This window comes from Podarcis erhardii (assembly GCF_964252035.2).
Source record: "Podarcis erhardii genome assembly, chromosome: 2".
NCBI classification, from domain to species: domain Eukaryota; kingdom Metazoa; phylum Chordata; class Lepidosauria; order Squamata; family Lacertidae; genus Podarcis; species Podarcis erhardii.
In genome coordinates, this window is record NC_138498.1 from 90,325,776 (window position 1) to 90,349,472 (window position 23,697).

At 43.3% G+C, this 23,697-nt stretch overlaps 1 protein-coding gene across 2 annotated transcripts; it reads left to right on the forward strand.

Moving 5' to 3' along the window:
- The first annotated feature begins 1,498 nt into the window (after positions 1 to 1,498).
- On the forward strand, positions 1,499 to 22,470 carry EFCAB12 (EF-hand calcium binding domain 12). 2 transcript variants are annotated; one of them, XM_081852857.1, is made up of 10 exons: positions 1,499 to 1,805; positions 10,477 to 10,990; positions 12,972 to 13,160; positions 13,793 to 13,955; positions 15,733 to 15,923; positions 16,714 to 16,927; positions 18,071 to 18,215; positions 18,931 to 19,029; positions 20,790 to 20,891; positions 22,096 to 22,470. In XM_081852857.1, exons 1-10 carry the CDS (start codon positions 1,687 to 1,689, stop codon positions 22,352 to 22,354), a joined length of 1,995 nt encoding a protein of 664 aa, XP_081708983.1. In that variant the 5' UTR covers positions 1,499 to 1,686; the 3' UTR covers positions 22,355 to 22,470. The 2 variants fall into 2 exon arrangements, with proteins under 2 accessions (XP_081708983.1, XP_081708982.1); XM_081852856.1 differs by having other exon boundaries at positions 1,500 to 1,805; positions 15,727 to 15,923.
- Positions 22,471 to 23,697: the final 1,227 nt, after the last annotated feature.

A 23,697-nucleotide genomic window follows, 5' to 3' on the forward strand; every position in this document is an offset into this window, starting at 1 on the left:
CCACAAAGACTAATTTACTCTTGCATAACCTACCATGGGCCATAGCTCATTGCATTTGTGAAGGTTCCATGCCATGAAGGGGTATAACATAATAAATTAATCCTTAAGAAGCTGCAAGACTCTTGGGCACATTTTCTGCAGCAAATGAACATGGCAAAGAAAAACTGCAAAGAGCAGTGTTTGTTAAGAGTGAAAACATCACAGCACCAGCCCTTTCCTTAAATAAAAGCAATATTAATATTTAATATTTTTAACTATTGATTTTAGTGTTGATTTTTGTGCACAGGCATGGTCCTCACAATAAACGGATTTGATTTGATTTAAAAGCAAGTGGCCTTAATAGAAAATATAGTTCCAAATGGCTGATTGTGGCATCTTGCTGATTCTGTGGGTTCACCCTATCTGTACTTGAAAGCAATAATAAAAAGAGGAAAAATAAAATTACAATAGAATAAAATAATCATATAAAACTTAGAAAAGAATGAGTGCCATAAAATATATTTCATAGTGGAATACAAGGTTTTCATTGGTACCAAACATACGAAATATTGATGAATGTTGCCAAAGAAACATTTAGCGGGACTGTGCCAACAATGAGATTGTGATTTATTATATAACCAAACAAGTTCATGATGGGCAGAGTGTTCATGCTTTAGAATTTAGGAGTTCCAGGATGAATCGTAAAATAGACGGGTGCAAACTTGAATAAAATATGGGGGGGGGGAGGCCTGTCCCTCAAAATTGGATCACATGACATGGCACACTCACACTATTTGAATGACAATGCCCATCAACTGGAGGTGGGTGGGCCCCCTCAAATATTTTAGGGGGGCGAAGACCCCTCAGGCCCTAGGAGTTGGCTCCTATGGAAATAGGGTTGTCATACGTCTGGAATTCGCCGGTTATATAAAATATATACGGAATACCGCTGTCTCTAGCGGCATCCCGGTGGAAATGGATTGGGTGCCCGGGAAACTTCGGGTGTACGGCAGCCCATGCCGATTTTCCATAAAAAAATAGCTCAACAACTTTGCCCCCCAAAGCTCCGGATTTCCACTGTTTGAAATATGGCAACCTAGCATTAAAAAGTCGCTCCGGGAAGCTTACTCTGTTTGCTCGGCCAACTGCATAGACGGGGAAGCAGAGAAACTGATTTAAGGGTTAACTTGCGCTCCGCCTTGAGAGCCACGCGCGCTCCCCGTTGACTTCAGTGGGGTTTTGGATAGGATCAGGCTGCGAGCAAACCAAAAGTCTGCGCCACGTCCAGTCTCCTTCCCGCTTCACGGCCTCCGTCTCGAGAATCCCCTGTACAGGCGCCAGAGCGACGCCGAGCCATTCATCGCCACGCGGAATTGGCGCGAGCTGCTTCCCAGGGTTGCCGACACAACGTTCGGGCCGGCGTCTCTCGGCCAATCAGCTGCCGCCGTCCGCGGCCGTTGCCTTGGCGCCCGCCAAAATGCAACTCTTGCCTTGTGCTCTAACGCAGATGCGTAAGAAAGAACAACGCGGACCTTGCCCTTTGGCTCCCAGGGCCGCTTGAGGGCTACAGAAGAGAAAGAAGGGGGTTCGTCCTCGGCTTCTTCTTTCCTCTCTGCCCATCTGAGATGAGAAGGCTTTTTCTGAGCTTCTTCTGAAAAACCCACCGGACGATTTTTTTCGTTAGGAGGCGTCCGATCCTACACCGAAATGTTGACCAAAATGGATCAGACGAGCTGGTCATCGGGAACATCAGGCGCTCGGAGTGGATCGCGGCATTTTAGCACTTCGTCGCAACCTCGGCTAAGTGTCGTTTCTTCGGCCAAGAGGTTTGTAGACTGCAGCATGAGGCCTTACGGAGCCCGTTTCCCACAGATAACATTATAAACAATTAGTTCAGTAGGGTTTTTGGGAGGTGTGAATTCAGTAGTGCAGCATTTAAGGAACTGTTATTGTTTATTGGAGATGGCCAACGTGGTGCCCTCAAGATGGGCCAAAAGTTGTCAACTAAGAGGTATCTGAGCTGGTTACATATGTACTGTATTATAAAACAGAACAGGAAAACATTCATATAAAACATCAACATTTCTTACAGCATATAAAAGACAAGAACCGCCCCCCCCCCAAGAGGTTGTTCTTTGCTTGAAAAGAAATAGGGGTAGAATAATTTTAATATTGTAAAATCTGGTTTGTTTTTCCTTAAGAAAGAAGGGTGTGCCTAGGCCAACCCCAACCTCTCTCACCATCAAAGGAACACAAGTGAATAGCAGAGAACCTGCACAAGCGACACTGACACAAAGCCCCACATATATTAAGTATAATAGAAACATTGCCACCTGACCCCATCCCCACTCACCTTCCCGCCCCCTTTCCCCCTCTTCTTCCTAATGTCTCAACAAATGAAACTGATCTGTAAAAAATGTTACTTGGGGGGGGAAAGAGAGAGAGAGAGAGATTGCACATACTTTTGTAAACCAAGAAAATCTTTAATAAAAATACATTTAAAAAAGAAAGAAAGAAGGGTGTGCAGATATGTAAAAACCTTTAAAACTGGCAGTCTTAACTATCTGGTACAATTTACCTCGTAGTTCTTTCTTTCTTTCTTTCTTTCTTTCTTTCTTTCTCATAAACTTAGTGTGGGATTTGGCTTATAAATTGCTTCCTGCTGTGATACAATGGCACTGAGTGAGCAACTGAAAGAGGCATTCTTTCTGTACACTGATGTTTCCCAGACAGTGATAGCTGATACACAAGACTTCCGGTGCACCGCGATCTCAGCGCAGGCAAGGTTCTTACCGAGAGGGAGAACCTGAGCTATTTTGGAGGGTGGGGGCAACTCCAGGGCGCGGAGACCCCCATAAAATACTTCTGGAGGGTGACCAGAAGGGCTGGTTCCCGGCACGACCAGGAAAAGATCGACCCGGCTGCCAGGTAGCCTCGTAAGAGGTGAAGAGAGTGGCGGAGAGATCTTGTAGGTCGAGGGACGCCATTACCTACCTCCAATTAGCGAAGCCCTAAGCCTGCAGTGAAAGCGGTTCACTCTCAAAACCAAGAACTCCGAAACGAAAAGAAAATACCTGAATTGGATGGTGGGAAAGCCAAAATAATAATAAGGAAGTCTCGGAGTAACGAAGAGAGGCGAACGGAGTTTAGCTAAAAGCCGAAAATCAACTTAGACGCAGCACGACACCAGTGCGGGAGGAAAGTGAAAGTAAGTTGCCTTGGCGGATAAGATACTTCCCCTCAATCGCTCCCTCAAGACAGCGGAAAATTTGTAAAGGAGGGTGTTTTGCTACGAAGAGGGAGGAAAAGAGGGGCCAGAGAAAACTCTTGGAGTGAGACGTCCCTGGGGAACGGAGGCGGAGAAGAGGAGAGGAGGCACTTCTTTACTCTGTGGGGCAGAACGAAAGGACTTTAAACCGGAAAAGAAACCCCCGCCGCCATTACTAAAATCTGAGCGTGGTAACGGAGTGGAGCGGAAAGGGGAGAGGTGGAAAAGACAGCGATATAGAGTAGTTGGGCTATTCCACCGTAGGTGACTTTTCTTCTACTTTCAACGCATTTGACTTCCTTTTCTCTACTTATTGGAGCAGGACCTGAGTAATGGAATTACTGCATGTTGACTTATATGAGTAACCAGAACCTGACGAATTAAGATAAAGGGACATTCTTAGAAAGAAATTTGGACTTCTATCTTTTCTCTTTTTTTTTTTTCTGAGAGGATTAAATTGGAGTCTATGAACTATATGAACTATATGTGAGAGCAACTTAAGGAACTGGTGATAAATCGGAACTTATAAATTATATGCTAGAACAATTCAAGGAGTTGACGACACCTAGTGGTAGGATGGAGATTGCTTAACTCTTTGGTGGATCCACGGCCCCCTCTCCTTCTATCATCTCCCTGGTTTTTCCTGCGTGTCTCCCATTCCTCTTCTCCTGTTATGCGACTTCCTTTTTTTTTTTCTTTTTTTTCCTCTTCTACTAACTACACCTGAACCTTTATTCGACCAAAGGGATTAGTCTGATTAGAGGCGAGAAGAACAGCCAGCTGAGGAGTATTTGGACTGGAGGGATAATCCTGCAGAACATCATGATCAGATTTTTATAGAGACTGTAAAGGGAATATAATATAAATATAAATATATGTATAAAGGTTGGTAATTAAGGGGTGTGAAGGTTGGAAAGTTGACATAGTGAAAACTACGAAGAACGGGTACAAATAACAAAAGAGTAAGAAGGAAGTTGGGTGGGAAAGGTACGGTTGGGGAGGAGTGGAAACATAAATTTTGTAAGATGTCGCATACAGGAAAGAAGGGAACAAACGGGGGAACTCCTAGCGATAGAAGGGGATCGAAACAGGAGGTGGACTTTAAGACTGATATTTTGAAGGCGCTTGCTGAGATCAAACAGAGTCAAAATAATGTAGAACATAAACTAGAACAAGTAGATAGTAGGATTGGAAGAATGGATAAAAAGATGGACGAAACGGTGAACGAACTCAAAGGTCAGATAAAGGAAGTTTTTAGGAGAACACAGCTCAATGAGGAAGGATTAAAAAGGACCAGATTGGAATTGAAAGATATTAAAAGAGAGAAGGAAAAAATGAAAGCTGAAGTGGTGGATTTAAATAAGGCACAGGAGGAGATGAAAGATATTATAGCAATGAATGAATTGAGGCAGAGGGAGGTGAATTTAAGATTGAGAGCGGTGCCAGAGGTACAAAATGAGAATATTAAGGAGAAATTAATAAAGGAAATAGCGGAATGGATGGGAATATCAGCTGAGGAAATGGCTAAAAATGTGCAGAGCGCATTTAGAATGCGCATTAACTCAATAAGAGCAAAGAAATTCACAGGCGATTGCCTAATTACGTTTAAGGATAAAGAAATGAGGAATAAGATTTTACAAAGGAACAGAGAAAAGAGGCTGAATATAGAGGGGAATTATATTATCATCTTTAAAGATATTCCAATCAGGTTACTTAAACGAAGAGACTCCTATAAATCACTGGTGCAAGCACTGAAGAAAAATAAAGTCGAATTTAGGTGGGAATTCCCGGAGGGGTTATCATTTACATACAGAGGTAAGAAGCATAGGTTATCAAATCAGGAGGAAACCGGGAAATTTCTGAGGAAATATAAAGAGCTAAAGGTGGAGACGAATGGAGGGGGGGGAGCGGAAGGAAGAGTTTTAGGAGAATCTGAGGCAAAAGTGGAAGAAGAGGAGGGGGGGAGTGGATCGGACGAAGAAATAGAGGAAGAGGTAGAAGAGGAAGACCCAGGGAATTTGTAAAGTAAGGAACAGATATTATGGGGTTAAAAATCTGGAGCTGGAATGTAAATGGGATGAATGGGAAGGAAAAGAGGAATAAAATTGAGCAATATCTGAAAAGGAAAAATCTGGATATCATTTGTCTCCAAGAAACGCATATAGCCAGAAGGCATAGGAAAGTGTTAATTAATAGGAGGTTGGGGAATGAATTTGAGTCCTTGGACAAGGAGAAGAAAAGAGGGGTGATATTATATATTAAAAATAAGATCGAAGCCAAAGCAATATTCAAAGATGAAGAAGGCAGGATAATAGGGGTCCGTATTAATTGGCAAGGAGAAAATTTGGTTGTTATTGGGGTATATGCTCCAAACGACAATAAGTCAGAATTTTTTAAAAAGTTGGAAGAGAAAATATGTGAGTACGCTGATCAAAAAATTGTTCTAATGGGTGATTTAAACGGGGTGGTTTCACTAGAAGCGGATAGGTGTAGGGAAGGAGGAAGTAAGAATGGGAAACTACCAAAATCTTTTTTCTCAATGGTTGAAAATGGTAATCTGATAGATATATGGCGTCTGAAACACCCACTAGATAAACAATTCACCTTCCACTCTGAACCAAATAAGTCGATGTCACGTATCGATCAGATATGGATCTCAAGCGAACTATGCCCAAGAATTAAACTAATAGAAATAAGACCAAGTGTAATTTCAGACCATAACCCGATAGAGTTAGAATTAAAAAGCTTGGAGCCAAGAACTTTTAGATGGAGATTAAAGGACTATCTTCTGGAAGACCAAAAAATTGTCGAAACTGCGCAGGAAAAGCTAAAGCAATACTTCACTGAAAACTGTGGTAAAGGAACAAAGATTAATGTAGTGTGGGACGCAAGTAAGGCAGTAATAAGAGGCTACTTTATCGAGCAGAACATAATTAAAAATAAGAATAGAGAGAAAGGAAGAGAGGACATTCTGAAGCAGATAATGATAAATGAACAAGAATTGTCTCAGAAACCCAACTGTCAAAAAGCAAAAGAAAGAATTAAAATCCTGCAAGCACAATTTGCCACAATAATCAATAGAGAAGTGGAGTGGAACATTAAAAGATTAAGACAAAAAAATTTCGAGTTTTCAAACAAATCTGGTAAGTGGCTTGCATGGCAAATTAAAAAGAGAAAGGAACAGACTACAATAAACAAAATAAAAGTGGGAGACGAAGAGAAAACTGACCATAGGGAGATTAGGAGAGAGTTTCTCAATTATTACAGAAGTTTATATTCTAAAAAAGAGAGAGTCAGCTTAAGGAAAATAGAGAGATTTCTGAAGGACAAAGGAGTGCAGAAAATCTCAATGGAGGACAGACAACGATTAAATACTCCCATTGAAAGTGATGAAATAGAAGATGTAATTAAAGACTTAAAGAGGGGAAAAGCTCCGGGTCCCGATGGTTTTACTGCAGGTTATTATAAAGAGATGAAACCCATTTTGGTGGGACCTCTAAAAGAAACTATAGACAATATTCTAAGGAAAGGAGAACTCCCTGAGACCTGGAAAGAGGCATTTATTACATTCATCCCCAAGCAAGATGCAGATCTAACCCAGGTCAAAAATTATAGACCAATCTCACTGTTGAACATAGATTACAAAATATTCGCAGGGATTCTGGCAAAAAGGTTGAAAAGGTTGTTATCAGAAATTATTCATAGGGACCAAGCAGGATTCCTGCCAGGTCGGCAGATGAGAGATAACACAAGAATTATAATTGACATGTTAGAATACCTATCTGCCAGAATTGACAAACAGGTTATAATGATGTTTGTAGATGCCGAGAAGGCATTTGATAATGTTATTTGGGACTTCATGCTGAAAAATATGGAATATATGGAGGTGGGAAATGATTTCTTCAATGGAGTGAAAGCCATATATACAGATCAGAAAGCGAAGCTGATTATCAATAATATAGTAACAGAAGAGATAAAGATACAAAGAGGAACAAGACAGGGTTGTCCACTCTCCCCGCTTTTGTTTATATTGACCTTGGAAGTTCTATTAAATTCTATAAGACAGAATCAAAGAATAAAAGGAGTGCAAATTGGAAAGAATGAATATAAGATCAAAGCCTTCGCAGATGATGTAGTAATAATGACAGAAGAACCAACAATTGCGACAGGAGAAATATTAAAAGAACTAGATCAGTTTGGAGAGGTAGCAGGGTTCAAAATAAATAAGTATAAAACAAAAATAATAAGTAAAAATTTGGATCAGAAATCAACAGAAACAATTCAACAGCAAACGCAAATAGAGGTGGTTAATAAAGTGAAATATCTAGGCATCTGGATAACACCTAAGAATATAGATTTATTTAAAAACAATTATGAACCGGCGTGGAGGGGAATAAAAAGAGATCTGGAAATTTGGAGAAGGCTGAAATTGTCATTCTGGGGAAGGATCAACACGATCAAGATGAATGTGCTTCCAAGATTGATGTTTTTGTTCCAATCCATCCCTATAATTAAAGGTAGCCGAATCTTCAAAGAATGGCAGCGAGTGCTCTCGAGATATATCTGGCAGGGAAAGAAACCTAGGATACAGTTTAAATTACTAACAGATATAAAGGAAAGAGGGGGTTTCGCTTTGCCGGATATAAAGTTATACTATGAGGCGGTTTGCTTATGTTGGGTCAAAGATTGGGTAAAGTTAGAGAACAGAGAACTACTTGACCTGGAGGGCCATGACAACAATTTCGGTTGGCATGCCTATTTATGGCGGGATAAATGGAAAATATATAAGGGTTTTAGGAACCATATCTTTAGAGGGCCATTAATTGAAACATGGGAAAAATATAAAAATTTGCTGGAACCGAAAACACCACATTGGCTTTCGCCTTTGGAAGTCATGTGTGTGAAGACTACCAATATGAGAAGCAACTGGGCAACATATAATCAGTTAATAATCAAAGAGGAGGGGAATTGGAAGATACGTCCATACGACCAGGTCAAAGAATATGTTTATGATTGGCTACACCATCTCCAGGTGAATCAAATGTTCAGAAAGGACTTTAAGGAAAGAGGCTATGGAGAGAAGGAATCTAAGTTTCAAACAGAGATTATAAATAAAGAAGAGAAAATTATATCGAAAATGTATAGGATATTGCTAGATTGGAATCTAGGAGATGAGGAAGTGAAGTGTGTGATGATCCGCTGGGCAAAGGATGTAGGACATAATATACTATTTGAAGATTGGGAGAAACTCTGGAAGGAAGGACTTAGTTTCACGGCATGTATAACGATAAAAGAAAACGTAATGAAGATGTTTTACAGGTGGTATTTAACACCTGTGAAACTATCGAAAATGTATAAGGTGAATAACAAGTGTTGGAAGTGTAAGGTTAGTGTGGGCTCCTTCTACCATATGTGGTGGGAGTGTGGAAGAGTGAAACAGTTCTGGGAAAAGATTTACACGGAATTAAAGAAGATCCTAAAATATACGTTTTCAAAGAAAGCAGAAATCTTTTTATTAGGTATATTAGGTCATGAGATAAGAAAAGAAGACTGTAAATTAGTATATTATGCAGTTGCAGCGGCAAGAGTAATGTTGGCCCAGATGTGGAAAAAGCAGGAAACTCCAGCGGTGGAGGAGTGGAGATCAAAGCTGGTAGATTATATGGAATTGGATAGACTCACAGGTAAAGTAAGATATACAAAAAACCAAAAGTTCACCAAGGATTGGGGAAAATATGTAGATTATCTGGAATTCATTAACCAAGGGAAAATAACGCTAAAGGGATACAGAGACGCACTGTGAAAAAATAAGAGTTATTGTCGAAAGATAATAGGAGATTAAATAATTTAGGAGGAAAATATAAACTAAGAAATGTACATGAAGAGATATAATGACAATATAGACTAAGAAATGTGTAACTTAAAGTATTACTTCGAACGATTTTGGGAGTAGCTAAAGGAAGTCTAGAAAGCAAAGACCAAGATATGTGGTGGATGTAAACATTTAGTTTATGTATATATATATATTTTTCTTTTTTATCTATTTTACTTTGTCTCTTATATTGTATTGTACTTTTATTCTTTTCTGTCTGTATGTGTGTATATATACATTTTCCTTTTCTTTCTTTTTTTATGAAGCAAAGCAATAAAAAACAATATGGAGAGATAGCTGATACACAGGGCTACAATCACCCAGGAGGCAACCCAAGCTGGATTGTCAGACTTTGAAGACACCTGTTCTGGGTTGTCTTCTCAACTATTCGCTCATTGGGTGAAACAAGTAACACATGTAGTTCCTATGCCATGAATAAATGCATCCCTTCCCCATGAATTTATTGTTCTATATGACAGTAATGTGCCGTGCATGCAAATTGCACATTGAAGTAATGAAATGTGGTGCCCAGTTTATGGATCGGGGGGGGGGGGCGGCGGCAATTAGGTATGAGAGCCCTTTAGGAAATCTGCAAGCTCCAGCCCCCTGTAGTTTTTGTCAAATTACTGTCCCCCCTCCCCATCCCTTTCTAAAAGCAATAGTGGGTGAGGCCATCACATAAAGTAAGCAGTCCCCTCCCCCACGCACACACTCACATTAATCTGAACACGGGTTACATACAATACTTTTTTTTTTTTTTTTTTTAAAGCACATTTTGTTGTACTCCAAACAGTTTACAGTAGTACCTCGGGTTAAGTACTTAATTCGTTCCGGAGGTCCGTTCTTAACCTGAACCTGTTCTTAACCTGAAGCACCACTTTAGCTAATGGGACCTCCTGCTGCTGCCACGCCACCGGAGCATGATTTCTGTTCTCATCCTGAAGCAAAGTTCTTAACCTGAAGCACTATTTCTGGGTTAGTGGAGTATGTAACCTGAAGCGTATGTAACCTGAAGCGTATGTAACCTGAGGTACCACTGTATCTAGTATGTGTAAAAGAAAAAACTGCCCAGTCATAAAGACACTCCAGCCCCTTCTGTTTCTTCATTATTTATTTATTTATTTCCCCCCTTTCTTCATGAGCCACTTCTATGGTGTGTCTCAGAGAGAGCCTGTAATTGTGCCCTTGAGTCACTGTGATTGACTGGTCAGATCAAACGCAGTGCAGAAACAGCAGAATTACCCATTCCTGGTGGAGGTCTAATGGAAAGAGATTTAGCTTTGGGTGGGGGATATAAAACAAGGTTTTGTTTTATTGGGGTAAATTTAACTTCCTCGTCCCTTTGTTCTCTTTTCAGCGAAGGCGAAGCTCTGTCAAATGCAGCATCGCTCGAAGACTCCCCCGCCGACAACCTGGATTGGGTTTTGGATCACTGCTTTAAACAATTCAAGATCAGAGAGGCTTATCCACATTCTTTCCTCAAAGTGAAAGCAAGCAGATTTGGGCCCCCTAGATCTCGACGTCGCATTCTCATCGCCCCTCCGATGAGTGAAATGGCGGTTCGCGGACCCAGGCCTCACCCGCCTGAACTTCCCGCTCCAGAGCAGAAACCTGTGGGCTCAGGAAAACCTCCAGAGGCTGAAGATAAAACCTCTGCGAAAGAGGAGGCAGACCTGCAAGAGCTGGAAGCTTGGATCCAGGGAAGAATACAACTGCAGAATCTGCTGAACTGTGTGGACCTGGAGCAGTGGCTGATGGGGAAAGAGCCCGTCAGTGAGCAGGAACAAAATGTGCTGAGGAAGATACAAGAAGACAAGGAAGCGTTGAAGACTAAAGTGCAAGCCAAGTTGTGGGAAGATGACACCCTTGAGGTAAGCGGTGGAGGCTGGTCCTTTAGGGGCTAGTTTGGCAGCCCCCCCCATCTCTCCCTGCCCTTAGCTAGCCCCCACCTGCCTGCCTTCTTACTTACAGTTAGCCCAGGGGGTTGGCTCTGACTGCCAGATCCGCTCTCCTCCTGTTTTAAGGTAAAGGTAAAGGGACCCCTGACCATTAGGTCCAGTCGTGACCGACTCTGGGGTTGCGGTGCTCATCTTGCTTTATTGGCCGAGGGAGCCGGCGTATAGCTTCTAGGTCATGTGACCAGCATGACTAAGCCGCTTCTGGCGAACCAGAGCAGCGCACGGAAACACCGTTTACCTTCCCGCCGGAGAGGTACCTATTTATCTACTTGCACTTTGACGTGCTTTTGAACTGCTAGGTTGGCAGGAGCAGGGACTGAGCAACGAGAGCTCACCCCATTGCGGGGATTCGAACCGCCGGCCTTCTGATCGGCAAGCCCTAGGCTCAGTGGTTTAAACCACAGCGCCACCCGCGTCCCTCCTGTTTTAGGTGTGACCAATATATGTGCTGTCACACACAGAGCGCCAAACCCGGAAGTAACCCGGAAACGCCATAAAGACGTCACTAAAAGAGTGGTACGGGGTGTTCGCAGGCTTTTTCAGTGGGTTTGCGGTTTCACGGGTAAATGAGGGGTTGCCTGTGTGACAGTGTTGGAACTTATTAGGAACTTGCAAATTCATAGTGCCACAGAGAGCCACAGCTGGCCTCAGCGACTCAGCTGTTTGAGATTTAAGGCAGTTTTGCTTCCTGTGTACTATCTCATAGGGATACAATTCTCCAGGGAGTTTCAGTTTCGAATAATGGGAGAAATACATAATTTGTTGATGGGTTGAAATAAATATTCTACTTATAAGGTTTCTGCCTGTGCCTTAGCAGCTCAGCAGACTGGATAAATTTGACTGACTGACTGATTTAAGGTAGTGAAGACCCCAAATGGAGGTTTTCGTTTTGCAAACAAAAATGTTCCCCCATCTCAGCTATTACTCTTTTACAATATCCATTATCAAAAATAGAACAATGTAACAAATGAAATTATGCAATATAACAACAAGGTGTCACACACACACACACACACACACACACACACACACACGGTTAAAAACCGTTGCATCAGGAAGGATATTGGGGGGAAGAGGGAGCATGTCTCTGTTGCCAAGCAACTAACCGTAACCCTCTCCTGCCACAATCCCATCAAGCATAGATCCTGATTAGGGCAGGATGGGGACGGGGATTTGCAGCCAATGGGCATTTTGTTAAGGTAATGCAATATTCATGGACATGTGTATCTGGAAGCACATCCAAAAGTGGACACGGTTTATTTACAGTGTATCCTCTTCAATGGGATGTACAGGTAGCGACTGTTTTAGGTGCATCCAATATGTGTTTGACCGTGCATGCATGCATCACACCAAACCCGGAAGTGACCCTGAAGCATCAGAAAAAGGGTGGTGCGGTCGCTAAACGGGGTGTTTGCAGACTTTTTCAATGGTGGTTCTTCAAATATACTCAATTTCACTTAAATGTGCGGTGCCTTGCAACAAACCCCATGTTAATTGGGAGTTGCCTGCATCCCTATCCACATTCTGCCTCAACTCATCACCCACAACTCCACAAACTGCAGTTGGATCAGGGCAACAGGCTTGTTTTGCAATCCTGGCCAGTAAGAAAACTTGCAGCATGACAGGGAGTTCAGCTCACTCACCTGATCAAAAGGGACACTTAACTGTTCCCTCTAGTCAGAGTGAGGTCAATGGGAATTGTTTTTCTCGCCGTCACCATCAACACATCGCCAGCTCTGATTGGCTGCATGGCTTCATAACGCTGTGTTCATTGTGATGACTGGTTGGCTGGTTCTTTCGTGTTCCTATGACCAATGAGAATGTTTCTTCTTCACAGGAAGAAAGTTTAACATGTCCTTTTCTATCCTCTCCCCCGCCGCCCAATGTCTTTCAGAATCTGAGACCGAAGCCTCCACACAAGATTGTCATCCCTCGTGTCAACGCTCCTCACCCCAAGTCCCTCATGACGCTGCAAAACCTTCTGCACAAGCAGAAACTCAAGCTGGTGGACCTCTTTAAGAAATCAGACAGGACCAAGACGATGAGGTTCAGCAGAGCCGACTTCATTAAAATAATCCAAGAGGTAAGTGGCAAAGACTATTTATAAGCCATTTCCCTGTTTAGACAGAGAGATTGGGTAGATGTTCCTGGGTGGGGATTTTCGGTAGTTGCTTCTCAGCCATGGGAATCACATATTCAACCCTTTTTTGCACACTTGTTCCTCTTACGTTGAAGGATGTGTGTGCAGCTTCTATATGCTTATGCTTCTAGCCAAATCAGGGCACAGGCATCCTCTTGCACACCAACTATTGGCCTACATCATTTCACTTGCTGCTAACGGGCACACACAGTACGAATGCTCAAGGATTTCAATGGGTTAGCATTTGAATAGAACGGGTTCTGAATTCTGCTTCCTGGGAGAATATACAGATCGAAATGAAATCACCCCTTCCGTTTTTGCACTTTGCTAATACGGTTCTCAGCACAAAAACTATACATTAAAGATAAGCACATACTAGGTTAAAATGCATACATAATGTGTTTTTTTAGGATATGATGCATTTCAAACATGCATATTTTGTGAAGAACGTACAAACATAAGGCAGATTATTGCAATAAGGAGTGACTCTCTCTCTCTTCAGTTTGGTGGTCACACATCTTACTTACTGTGATTGGACCTGATGATTGCAGTTTTGATTTTATACTCGTTTGCAGACCAACATTCCTCTCAGTACAACTGACCTGGAAGATGTGATCACCTACCTCATGATGTCAAAGAAAGTGAATTATATAAACAGTGATGACCTGGTTGAGTGTCAGAGAATATGGGCAGATAACTTAAGAGAGCAATGGAGGCAGCCTAAAGAATCAAAGCCAGGTAAACAAACAAGCAAAAGTGTTAGGACGTGGTTCTGTTGTCTTGACATCGCTAACGGGGATGAAGTTTTCAGCTTCAGTTGCTGATGGTTGTAATAAAGGTTATCATAGGAATTCCTTGTACAAAAAAAATAAGTTGGCACTCCAGTGTGTATCCTGATACTACAAGCCCTGGCTGTAGCAATTTATCCTGCACCTCCAAGAGTTTCTAAAAGCCATGCTAACCCAAGCTGATTACAGATGGGAAAGAAAGGCAGGTTTGGCCTACATATTTGAAAGGCATGTTTGAGTCATATCTGAATAACCCTAGTAGTACTTTTCACCTCCAGCAGCATTGGCCTTGCGGAGTCAATCTTCACATAAAATAATTGAGTGGCATGACTGGGCCAACCAGCAAACCACTGCCAGAGGGGGTGGGGGAAAGGCCACCTTCAGTTTTCAGTCCATGCTTTCGTTCCTCTTCAAAAGATACTCTGCTGTCCAGTATGTTGTAAGGCTGCCATCCTAGCCCCTGGTCAGAAGCGAAGGAGACTGATGGAGCAGTACAGCTGCCGCCGCAGTCCTTCAACCCCTGCTGGCCAGGGATAAAGGTGCAGGGAAAAGTTCCCCTTTGCTGTGCCTACTCCAAGGAAACCCCAACAAATGCAATTCAGAGTCAGATGGACAGGCTTTTTATGTCAAGAGCTGTATTTCCTTCAGTGGTGTGTGTGTAATCTGTTAGGGGCTACAGGCCAGTAGAGGTGGAGCCAGAGGCAAAAGCGTTCTGAATTATATCAGAAACAAGGGCTGCTTTGTTTTGGTTTTCACCATAGCCACCTGCTTTGGACTTGAGGACCCTTTGGGTCCCTTCCAGTTCCACAGTTCTATGAGTCTGTACCTCAGATTAGAATTCCCAGTGCTGTGCAGATATAAGCCCTACTGGATTTGAGGTGATTACTCTTGAATAAGTATTGCAAGGGAATTACTTTCTTTTAATACAACAGGCCAGAATTGTCAGTTTGCATTTCTTAGTGCAGAAAGTATTGATCTGATGTGTAGAGATCTTTCCTATTCTAATTAATTCAAGAGGGTTCTGGAAGCTTCTCTGTGTGAAAGAAACAAGCAGAAGGTTACTGATGTTTGGGTTATTTTTTCTGAGAAGCTGAGTACAGCTGGTTTAAACTGGTTCTCTTTCTCTTTCAGTCAAGGTAATGCTGACTATAAATGTAGGGCCAGAAGGAGCCATGGTTTCTCTTTCTCTTTCTACCTCTTTTCCTTCTGGTGTGGTGTTCTGTACATAGTATGCTTAGTGTTAAGGTTTAGACTTATTATAAGTTATTGTAAGTTTAAGTTAAGTCTGCTGCAACTGGATTTCTTATGGACTGTGCCAATCCTGAATGTATTGGATTTGTGACCATTATGCTAATTTGCCTTCAGTAACAGTAAAACTCTACTGGATTCAATATTAATTGCCTCTGGTCTATTTTTGGGGAATCCTGCAACATGTTTAAGTTTTTACTCTACTAACTAAACGTCGGAGTTCTGCTCTGGTTCAATATTGAGTAGAATTTCATGACAAGAATGGCTACTGTTCACTTTGAAAACCCCTGTGAGGAAAAATATCTCATGACGTCCTCCCATGAAGAAAGAGAATGAGCCAGCATGTGATCTAGCATGAAAAGGCATTAAACTGTCAGGCGACAGGTGCTTGCTGGTGGTCATGGCACAGATTTCCTGTTTGTGAGAAATTCTGACAGGTTTCTAATGTTTCCCCCTTTCTCCCCTTCTGAAAGAAACAGAAGAGCTCCCACCTTCCGCACCACAGAAGTCTTGTAGGAGAAGTGGTACATTTTCCAAACATTCTGGTGAAGCAAAGATATGCCGGCTTGAAGTTCCCCCCATCAACACAGAAGTAGACCGCATGCATCTGTCTTATAATCAGATGGAGGAAGCTGGGAAAAGATACAAGGAAATGAGACGACGGACTAAGGTATCGTGTTTCTGTGGCAGAACTCTTTGCACCTTCGATGCTGTAAAAAGACATGTCGAGTTACCTCTCAAACACTGTCTTACTCTGTTGAGTTGGCTCCAAACCTTGGGTTTTGCAAGTTAAAGGACTTACTCCATTCACAGCAGTGAGTCAAATCAAGTGGAAATTCTCCCCCTGCTAACTGGACGCTCCTTTCAGCAATTTCTCTTTCCATTTTCTGTCCTGATTCCCCCTTCCCTCAGAGGAGATTTTGGGGGGAGGGGAGCTTCTCAGGAGGAAGGGAGGTTTTTTGGGGGGGAGGGGAACTTCTCAGACCATTTTCAAGTACCTTTTCACAGATCAGGGGTGGGAACTCGTATCCCTTCAGTTGTTGTTGTTGTCATCGTTGGACTGCAACTCCCATCATCCTTGACTGTTGGCCATGCTGGCTGGGGCTGATGGGAGTTGGAGTGCAGCAACACTGGCTGGGCCACAGGCTCCCCACCCTGACAGTGTGTAGGGCAGCAGTCTTTCCTCAGGGTTAGAAAGGAATATACATTAGATCAGCTATGGGAAACCTGCGTTTGAACCAAGAATCCCCATCATCCCTGGCCATCAGTCCTGTTGATTAGAATTGAGAGGAGTTGCTGTCCCAACAATACCTGGAGGACCACACTTTCCCACAAGCCCTATATTTGTAGGTCCTTTAATTCTCGGGTGGAAAATCCTCCTCGGCATGCTATGGTGTTTTGCACAGCACAGCGGCGTTCAGATGTTTTGTAACAAAAGAGGGAATGTCTTTTCGTTGCAGAGAAAGACCAATCCCTTAGAATATGCAGAACAGTGTAAGCTTGTGAAATCCGGAGACGCGGTTGTGGACGGCCACTGCTTTCCGAGCACCATCCAGGGTGAAATGGGAGAGCTGGTGGACCAACACCGGCTGGCTTGCTACCTGGTCTACACTCAGTGTCTCAAGCTGTGTGAAAAATACGGCGTCCCGCTTACCGAGAAGATGCTGAAAAGGGGTATGGTGAAACAAGGGGACTGGAGGGAATGCTGTACAGTCATACCTCTGGTTAAAGTCGCTTCAGGTTGAGCGTTTTCAGGTTGCGCTCTGCGGCAACCCGGAAGTAACGGAACGGGTTACTTCCGGGTTTCGCCGCATGCACAGACGCTCAAAATGACGTCACGCGCAGAAGCAGTGAATCGCAAAGCACAAAGGCAGGTTGCGTTCTGCTCAAGATGCAAATGGGGCTCTGGAACAGATCCTGTTCGCATCCAGAGGTACCACCATATATATCATCAAAGCAAAGTGGTGTTTACACTGGCTCAGGGTCAAAGTCGCCTGCTAACCCCCCCCCCCACCCCCCCAAAAATACCTAGGCAGAATAACACTGTTACGTAGTTGTTCAGGTCTGGTGGGTGGTGGGTCTGGTATAACAAAGAATACAGTCGACTCAGGTTACAACCCTAAACCCACTTGCTTAGGGAGTTATGTTCTAGCAGACTTATTTCCGAGTAAAGATGTGTAGGGTTGTGCTGTGGAACTTAACACACAGCCTGTCGGTATCCTGCGATTCCATACAAGTGCTCCACAAGCACACCAACTTGGCTGCGTTTCTAGCCCTTATGAAGGTAGGCTTTAGAGCGCAGGCAATGCCCATCCAAGTTCCGTAAGCTAGGGAACGGAAGGAGGGAGATTGGCTGGTGCAGAGTTACGCCAGCAATGCCCAATTAACTCAGATGCACTGGCTCATGTTGGGCTCTTTCAGGCAAGCTGACTGCTCTAGAGGTCCACCACTCAATTGAGTCATGGGGAAATCCACAAGTTGCTTGAACCTACCCAGGATTATTTGTACAGTTGTACCTCGGGTTACATACGCTTCAGGTTACAGACTCCGCTAACCCAGAAACAGTATCTCAGGTTAAGAACTTTGCTTCAGGATGAGAACAGAAATCGTGCTCCGGTGGCAGCAGGAGGCCCCATTAGCTAAAGTGGTGCTTCAGGTTAAGAACAGTTTCAGGTTAAGAACGGACCTCTGGAACGAATTAAGTACTTAACCCGAGGTACCACTGTATAGCTAAGGTAGAAATTTTGCTGTATGTGGGTTGACTGTAATGCCACAGTTCTTTCTTTCTTCTAAAATGTTCATTTTCTGTACCATCAGCTTTGCTCTACCCACCGGACAGAACTGTAAGAGAGGGGAACTATTTCCGCAAGATGAGACAACCTGGAGGTTATTATGACCAATCTGGATACCAACCAAGATTGCCATCAGCACAACCCATAAGCACTTCAGGAGACAAAAAAGGGTTTGTTTGGCTTTGGGTCTTTTTTAAAAAATCAAGACAATATACAAATAGGTTTGGTTTGGTTTGGTTTGAAGATAATATCCTATTTCAGTTCCTGTACAAGCAGCAGAGAAGTCTTTGCAAATTCTCATGCTGGAATTTCCTTGCTACAACCAAAGCCAGTCAACTGGGCATTTTGAATCGATTGGGCACTTTCAGTCCACAGCTCCCGGGCTTAATTGTCCATGGGTGTTCTGGGCAACTTTCACATGGAATATAGGCTGTTAGCTGCATAAGGTTAGGGCACCTGGTTTTGACTGAAGTACCATACCTTAATGCAGCCGCAAGAACTGTGGAAAATGTTCCTGAGGCTTGAACAGCACCGAGGCTTAAAGTAAGTGAGGGGGTGGACTTTGAGCATCGGATGCTTCAACCTGGCACAAGCAAAGGCACTATAGGATGCAAAGTCCAGAATGCTGGACTGGAAGGTCTTAGGATTTCTATACCACATCCATGCCCCTGCTTCAGAGCACAGCCATTATGGGCTGCTTACGGGCTCCCATACTGGGTCACTGGCTTAAAATCATTTCCTCAGCAACATTTGAACAACAGCGTTTTTGCTGCTGCAAAAATATTAGGAGGCTTGCGGACAAACGCCGTTCTGAGTGTTTTCTTTTCTTCTCCCTCTATTCCCCTCTTGGTGTCTCTAAACAAATTGTTTTTCCTTCTCCCCTAGAAAGAAGAAGGCAGAGGTTAAGAAACCAGAGGTCCAAAAAACAGACAAGACCCTTAACACTCGCTGGAAGTCATACAGAGAGTTTTGGAAACTAATGAAGTATGTGTTCAATCTGCTGGGTGTTATCCTAGATTTTTATTGGTGCTTGTAATATAGAGCTGTGCCATTGAGTTTGGCCCCCTCAGGCTGCAATCCTACCCACGTCTACTCAGAAGCAAGGGGGTATACCCCCAGGTAAGTGTGACGAGGATTGCAGCCTTATTCTTTCACAGCCTTACTGACCCTTCCTATTGAAGTTGACCTGGTCACTCTGCAAAAGCTGATTGGTGTCTTGTCTTAGTGATGGCGAAAAGCCACTTCTGGGGCCTCTATCTCTAAACCACATGGGACAAATGTTTACCTCACATTAAAGTAGAGGCGGGGTTATTGGGTTTTTATTTTGATTATGTATTTTGTGGTTTCATAATTTGATTTTATTCTGTGAAGTGCCCTGAGACCAGTATATAATAATAATAATAATAATAATAATAATAATAATAATAATAATAATAATTTTAAAAAACCTCTCCCATACAGGCTGCCTCTTTTTTGTTTATTAAATTTGTATACCACCTTATTATCACACATCTCAAGGTAGTTCACAACATGAAATTACAATGTAAAAAACACAATATATTAATAAAAACAAACACAACCCAAGAATCCCACTTGCACAACACATTTGAAAGGGTATTAGATGTCCATCAGCTGACGGCCTGGTTAAAGAGGAACGTTTTTGCCTGGCACCTAAAGGTGTGTGAACAAGGCACCTGGCAAACCTCCCTGGGGAGAGCATTCCACAAACGGGGAGCCACTGCAGAGAAGGCCTGTTCTCGTGTTGCCACCCTCCAGACCTCACACAGATGAAGCTGATGGAAGGCATTCTTGTGCCGCTGAGGACACTGAGAGCACTGTAAGCATCCGGTTGCTGCTCTGCGGCTGCCCCCTTACCTGCCCTCGCACCTGATGTCACGTAGGACATTTGATGTGGGACAAGCAGGCATAGTTTGGAAAATAGTCTTGTGAGCCAAATGAGGTCTCCCACTGTGCCTAAGCAGGCCCACAGGCTGGACATTCTTTGGTAAGCGGGGCACACAGACAGCAGGCCCCTCTGCAGTTGCCTGTTCGCAGGTTCGGTTTGTGGTTCCACTGCTTCGCAAACTGATGTTTTTTCCTCCGCAGAGCAGCTTTGCCTGTCTGCAGAGGAAATATATCCACGTGCAGGCGTGGTTTGAATCCAAAACACACCTGCAAACTGACCAAGAGGGGCTTTGCTGGTCGGCACAGGCAAGTGGCCTCAGGTGATGGCGTCAGGTGCTTGATGGAAGGAGGCCCAGTTCGCCATCTGGTCCTTGGGCTGAAAGAAAGCTCCCCACTCCTGCTTTGCAGCAGCCAAAGCCAGCCTGCTGGCTGCTCCCTCTATTCTGGAGCCCGAGGTGCTGCTTCCCACCACCAGTGCAAACACGGGCAAGAGTGTTCGCAGGGTGAGTGTGCAAAATAGGTCAGGGACTTGTCAGGTGATCAGTGCTGGCAGAACTGGTTTCTGCTACGTTTTCTTTGAATTCAGCCACTGCATTCAGTGAGCATCCTTCAGTCGGTGTGAATGAGTGTGTAATATTTCCACGTGTGTTACATAGAAGTTAGGCTACGCTTGCTTCCAGGGATTAGATGTGAAATCAGGCGGAAATATTTCAGATATACTGTTTGGGTAGAAATAGGTGTTGGGTCTGGGGCTCCTCTATCCTGTCAGTTGACTGTTCACCAGATTTCTCCTTTCCAGCTTGGCCACCTCTAAGCTCATGGTGCATTTCTTTTTGCAGGCCTCACTCAAAAAGAGTGCTTCCTCCAGATAATTTTCTCACTGCTTATAACTTCACCTTAGCTGAATCAATGGGCATAATTGTGGAACAATATGTGGAAAGGTATGGCACACAATGTTTCTTCTTTTCTTTTAGAAGAGCTTTAAAAACAATTTATAGTCACGTACCTGAAGGAATTTCTTCAGGCAGGCTTTTGATTTAAAGGTTTGGTTGGCCTCCTCCCTCCCTCTCCTCACCTTTTTCCCACTTTGCTTTGGTTTCTTCCCATTCCCAGGTTTAACAATCATATTCTTTAACTCTGCTTCATTCTTTTATTCTCTCCCTGCTTGTGTGCATTCCCTCAAACTCCCCATCCCATCTTTATTTAAGGCTGTGTCCACACCACGCTTTTAAAGTAGTGTGGTATAAACAGTCAAAGAATCCTGAGAACTGTGGTAGCTAATGGTGCTAAGAGTTGTTCCCTTCACAGGACAACAGTTTTCAGAGTCACCTGCAGATTGGAGTTGATGGTTCAACCACTCTGAGAATTGTAGTTCTGTGAGAGGAATAGGGGTATCCTAACAACTCAGCGCCCTTAACAAACTGCAGTCCCCAGGATTCTGTAGGGGGAAGCATGACTGTTAATGTGGTGTCATAGTGCTTTAAATGTCTAGTGCAGATGTGTCACGATGGTGCCTGACATCTCCATCATCTGGGGATCCTTGGATCTAGATTGTTTTCACACACTAAAACCACATCCTGTAAAATTCTAACAGTTATATTTGATCTGCACAATCATAATGAATTTCAGGAACCAAAGTGCTTTTTCTGTGCAGCCAGAGCAGGAGCAGTGACCATTAAGAAAAAGAGGTTGGAAAGGGCATGTGTGTGTGTGTGTGTGTGTGTGTGCGCGCACGCACGCACGCCTATGTATATATATGCAGACTGTCCCTGGATCAAGTGACTTTTCTTCCTTAAGTTCTCAAAGCTCTTAACCTAGCTCAAGGTTGTCATCTGAATGAGCCAGATGTTTAAATGAGAATCAATCACAGTCAGTCCACCATTTGAAAAATAAGACATTAGAGCCATCTTGCCCCAAAATGGCAACTAGACATTCAATTTTGGTGACTGTAATCTTGGTTGAAGGAGTCATTCAGCGCCTAGCTTATATATCTGAGTTTCTAACGCTACCCTACTCCAAAGCTAGGCCTCCTTTACATTTTATGTAGACCTGTGTTTTTTCATGTTATGCTTGCAAGAACAACGAACCATCTTTTCATGAAGTCTCCATGCTAACAGTATTTATTTCCTTGGATTTTATTTTCAGAGAGCTAAGGAAGATGTTTGCCCACCTGAATCCCAAGACTGACCCAAATAATTTCTGGCCAGGACATCTTCTTAGCCAACTGCGTCTCTTTCTACCCCTGGAAGCCCGCGACAACGGGAATGCTATATTCAGCCACGTCCCTCGCACGTCCCCAGCCTATCCTGCTAGATACAATCCTGACCGCAGCTGGCCAGTCAATGACCAGGGATACGTGTCGTACGGGGATCCAGAATCCCAAAAGCATAATTATTATATTTGACAGTGTTTCAAAATGTTCCAGAGCGCTGACATTTCATGAGCACATGACTACTCCGGCGGATCTGCTGTGAAAAGCCAATATCCTAAGCGAAACAAGAACATGGTAAGAAGATTGCAGTGAACGATGGATGGCAACAGTCTTGTTTGGTTAAAGGGGTTTTTCAAGGCTGTCAGTAAAAATAATAATAATAATAATAATAATAATAATAATAATAATAATATACCCCACCCATCTGGCTGGGTTTCCCCAGCTACTCTGGGTGGCTCCCGACATAACAATTAATAATAATAATAATAATAATAATAATAATAATGTGATAAAACATCAAACATTAAAAACTTCCCTAAACAGGGCTGCCTTCAGTTTTTTTCTAAAAGTCATGTGCCCCAACTGCATTTTCTGACTTTAGGCATTCCGAAAAGTAAATGCATGGGTTTAGGGGGTATGCTTGCTAGGTCCCCCAGGCCCCATTGCTGATTTTGTCATCCTTGTATTGTCTCAGTATTTCCCAAACTTGTATTTCCCAAACAGTATTTCCTGACCATGGGTCCTGCTAGCTAGGGGTGATGGGAATTGTAGTCTAAAAACAGCTGGAGACCCAAGTTTGGGAAATTATGTATCTATGGAGGATCAGGGTTCCTAAATGTATGGGGAGACTCTACAGGTACAGAAGGCTGGTCCCAGGTTCTAGCGTAGGGACAGGCACTCTGGGGCCTCCCAAGTGTAGTTTGGTTCCCAAGTCCATCAGCTCCAGCCAGCATAGCCAATGATCAGGGATGACAGGAGCTGTAGTTCCACAACATCTGGAAGACCACTGATTCTCCCTCCTTGTTCAAATATTACTGGAGGTGTTTAGAGAATTCTCTTTATCCAATAATTTTATATATCACAGTCAAGGTCTTCTCTTGCATCCTGGCAAATTGAAAAGCTCCAAAGCTTTTCATAGCCTTTTCTCATAGGGAAGGTGATCTGATTAATTGGTCAGTGAATTCCTCTTTCTACCCCTCTTCCAGCACTTTGGAGTCCTAGAGTGGCTCTTGTCTTGCTTCCAAGCATGATGCAGTGTGCTGGTATTAACTGTAACGTCCTAAATGGCTCAGAATCCAAGGGCCTTAAAGTTGGGTGGTCAGACGTCAGGCATGCAGGATCTGTTTTGGGGAAGAGCTGTAGTTCCATGGTAGAGCACATGCTCTGCATGCCAAAAATGCCAGCTGCCACCCATGCCATCTGCAGAAAGGACCAAGAAAAACTTGTGCCTTTAACCCTGGAGAGGCACTAGCATCCATGTAGGCAACAGCTAAATGGACCAGTGGTCTGGCTCAGTATAAGACAGGTCTTTATAT

What these genes read in the sequence shown, in the direction of transcription:
- EFCAB12 (XM_081852856.1), top strand. Translation starts at nt 1,687, where the DNA reads ATGTTGACCAAAATGGATCAGACGAGCTGGTCATCGGGAACATCAGGC. An exon ending in TCATTAAAATAATCCAAGAG is followed by an intron (nt 13,161 to 13,792) that starts GTAAGTGGCAAA and finishes ACTCGTTTGCAG; the next exon opens with ACCAACATTCCTCTCAGTAC. An exon ending in CGAGAAGATGCTGAAAAGGG is followed by an intron (nt 16,928 to 18,070) that starts GTATGGTGAAAC and finishes CTGTACCATCAG; the next exon opens with CTTTGCTCTACCCACCGGAC.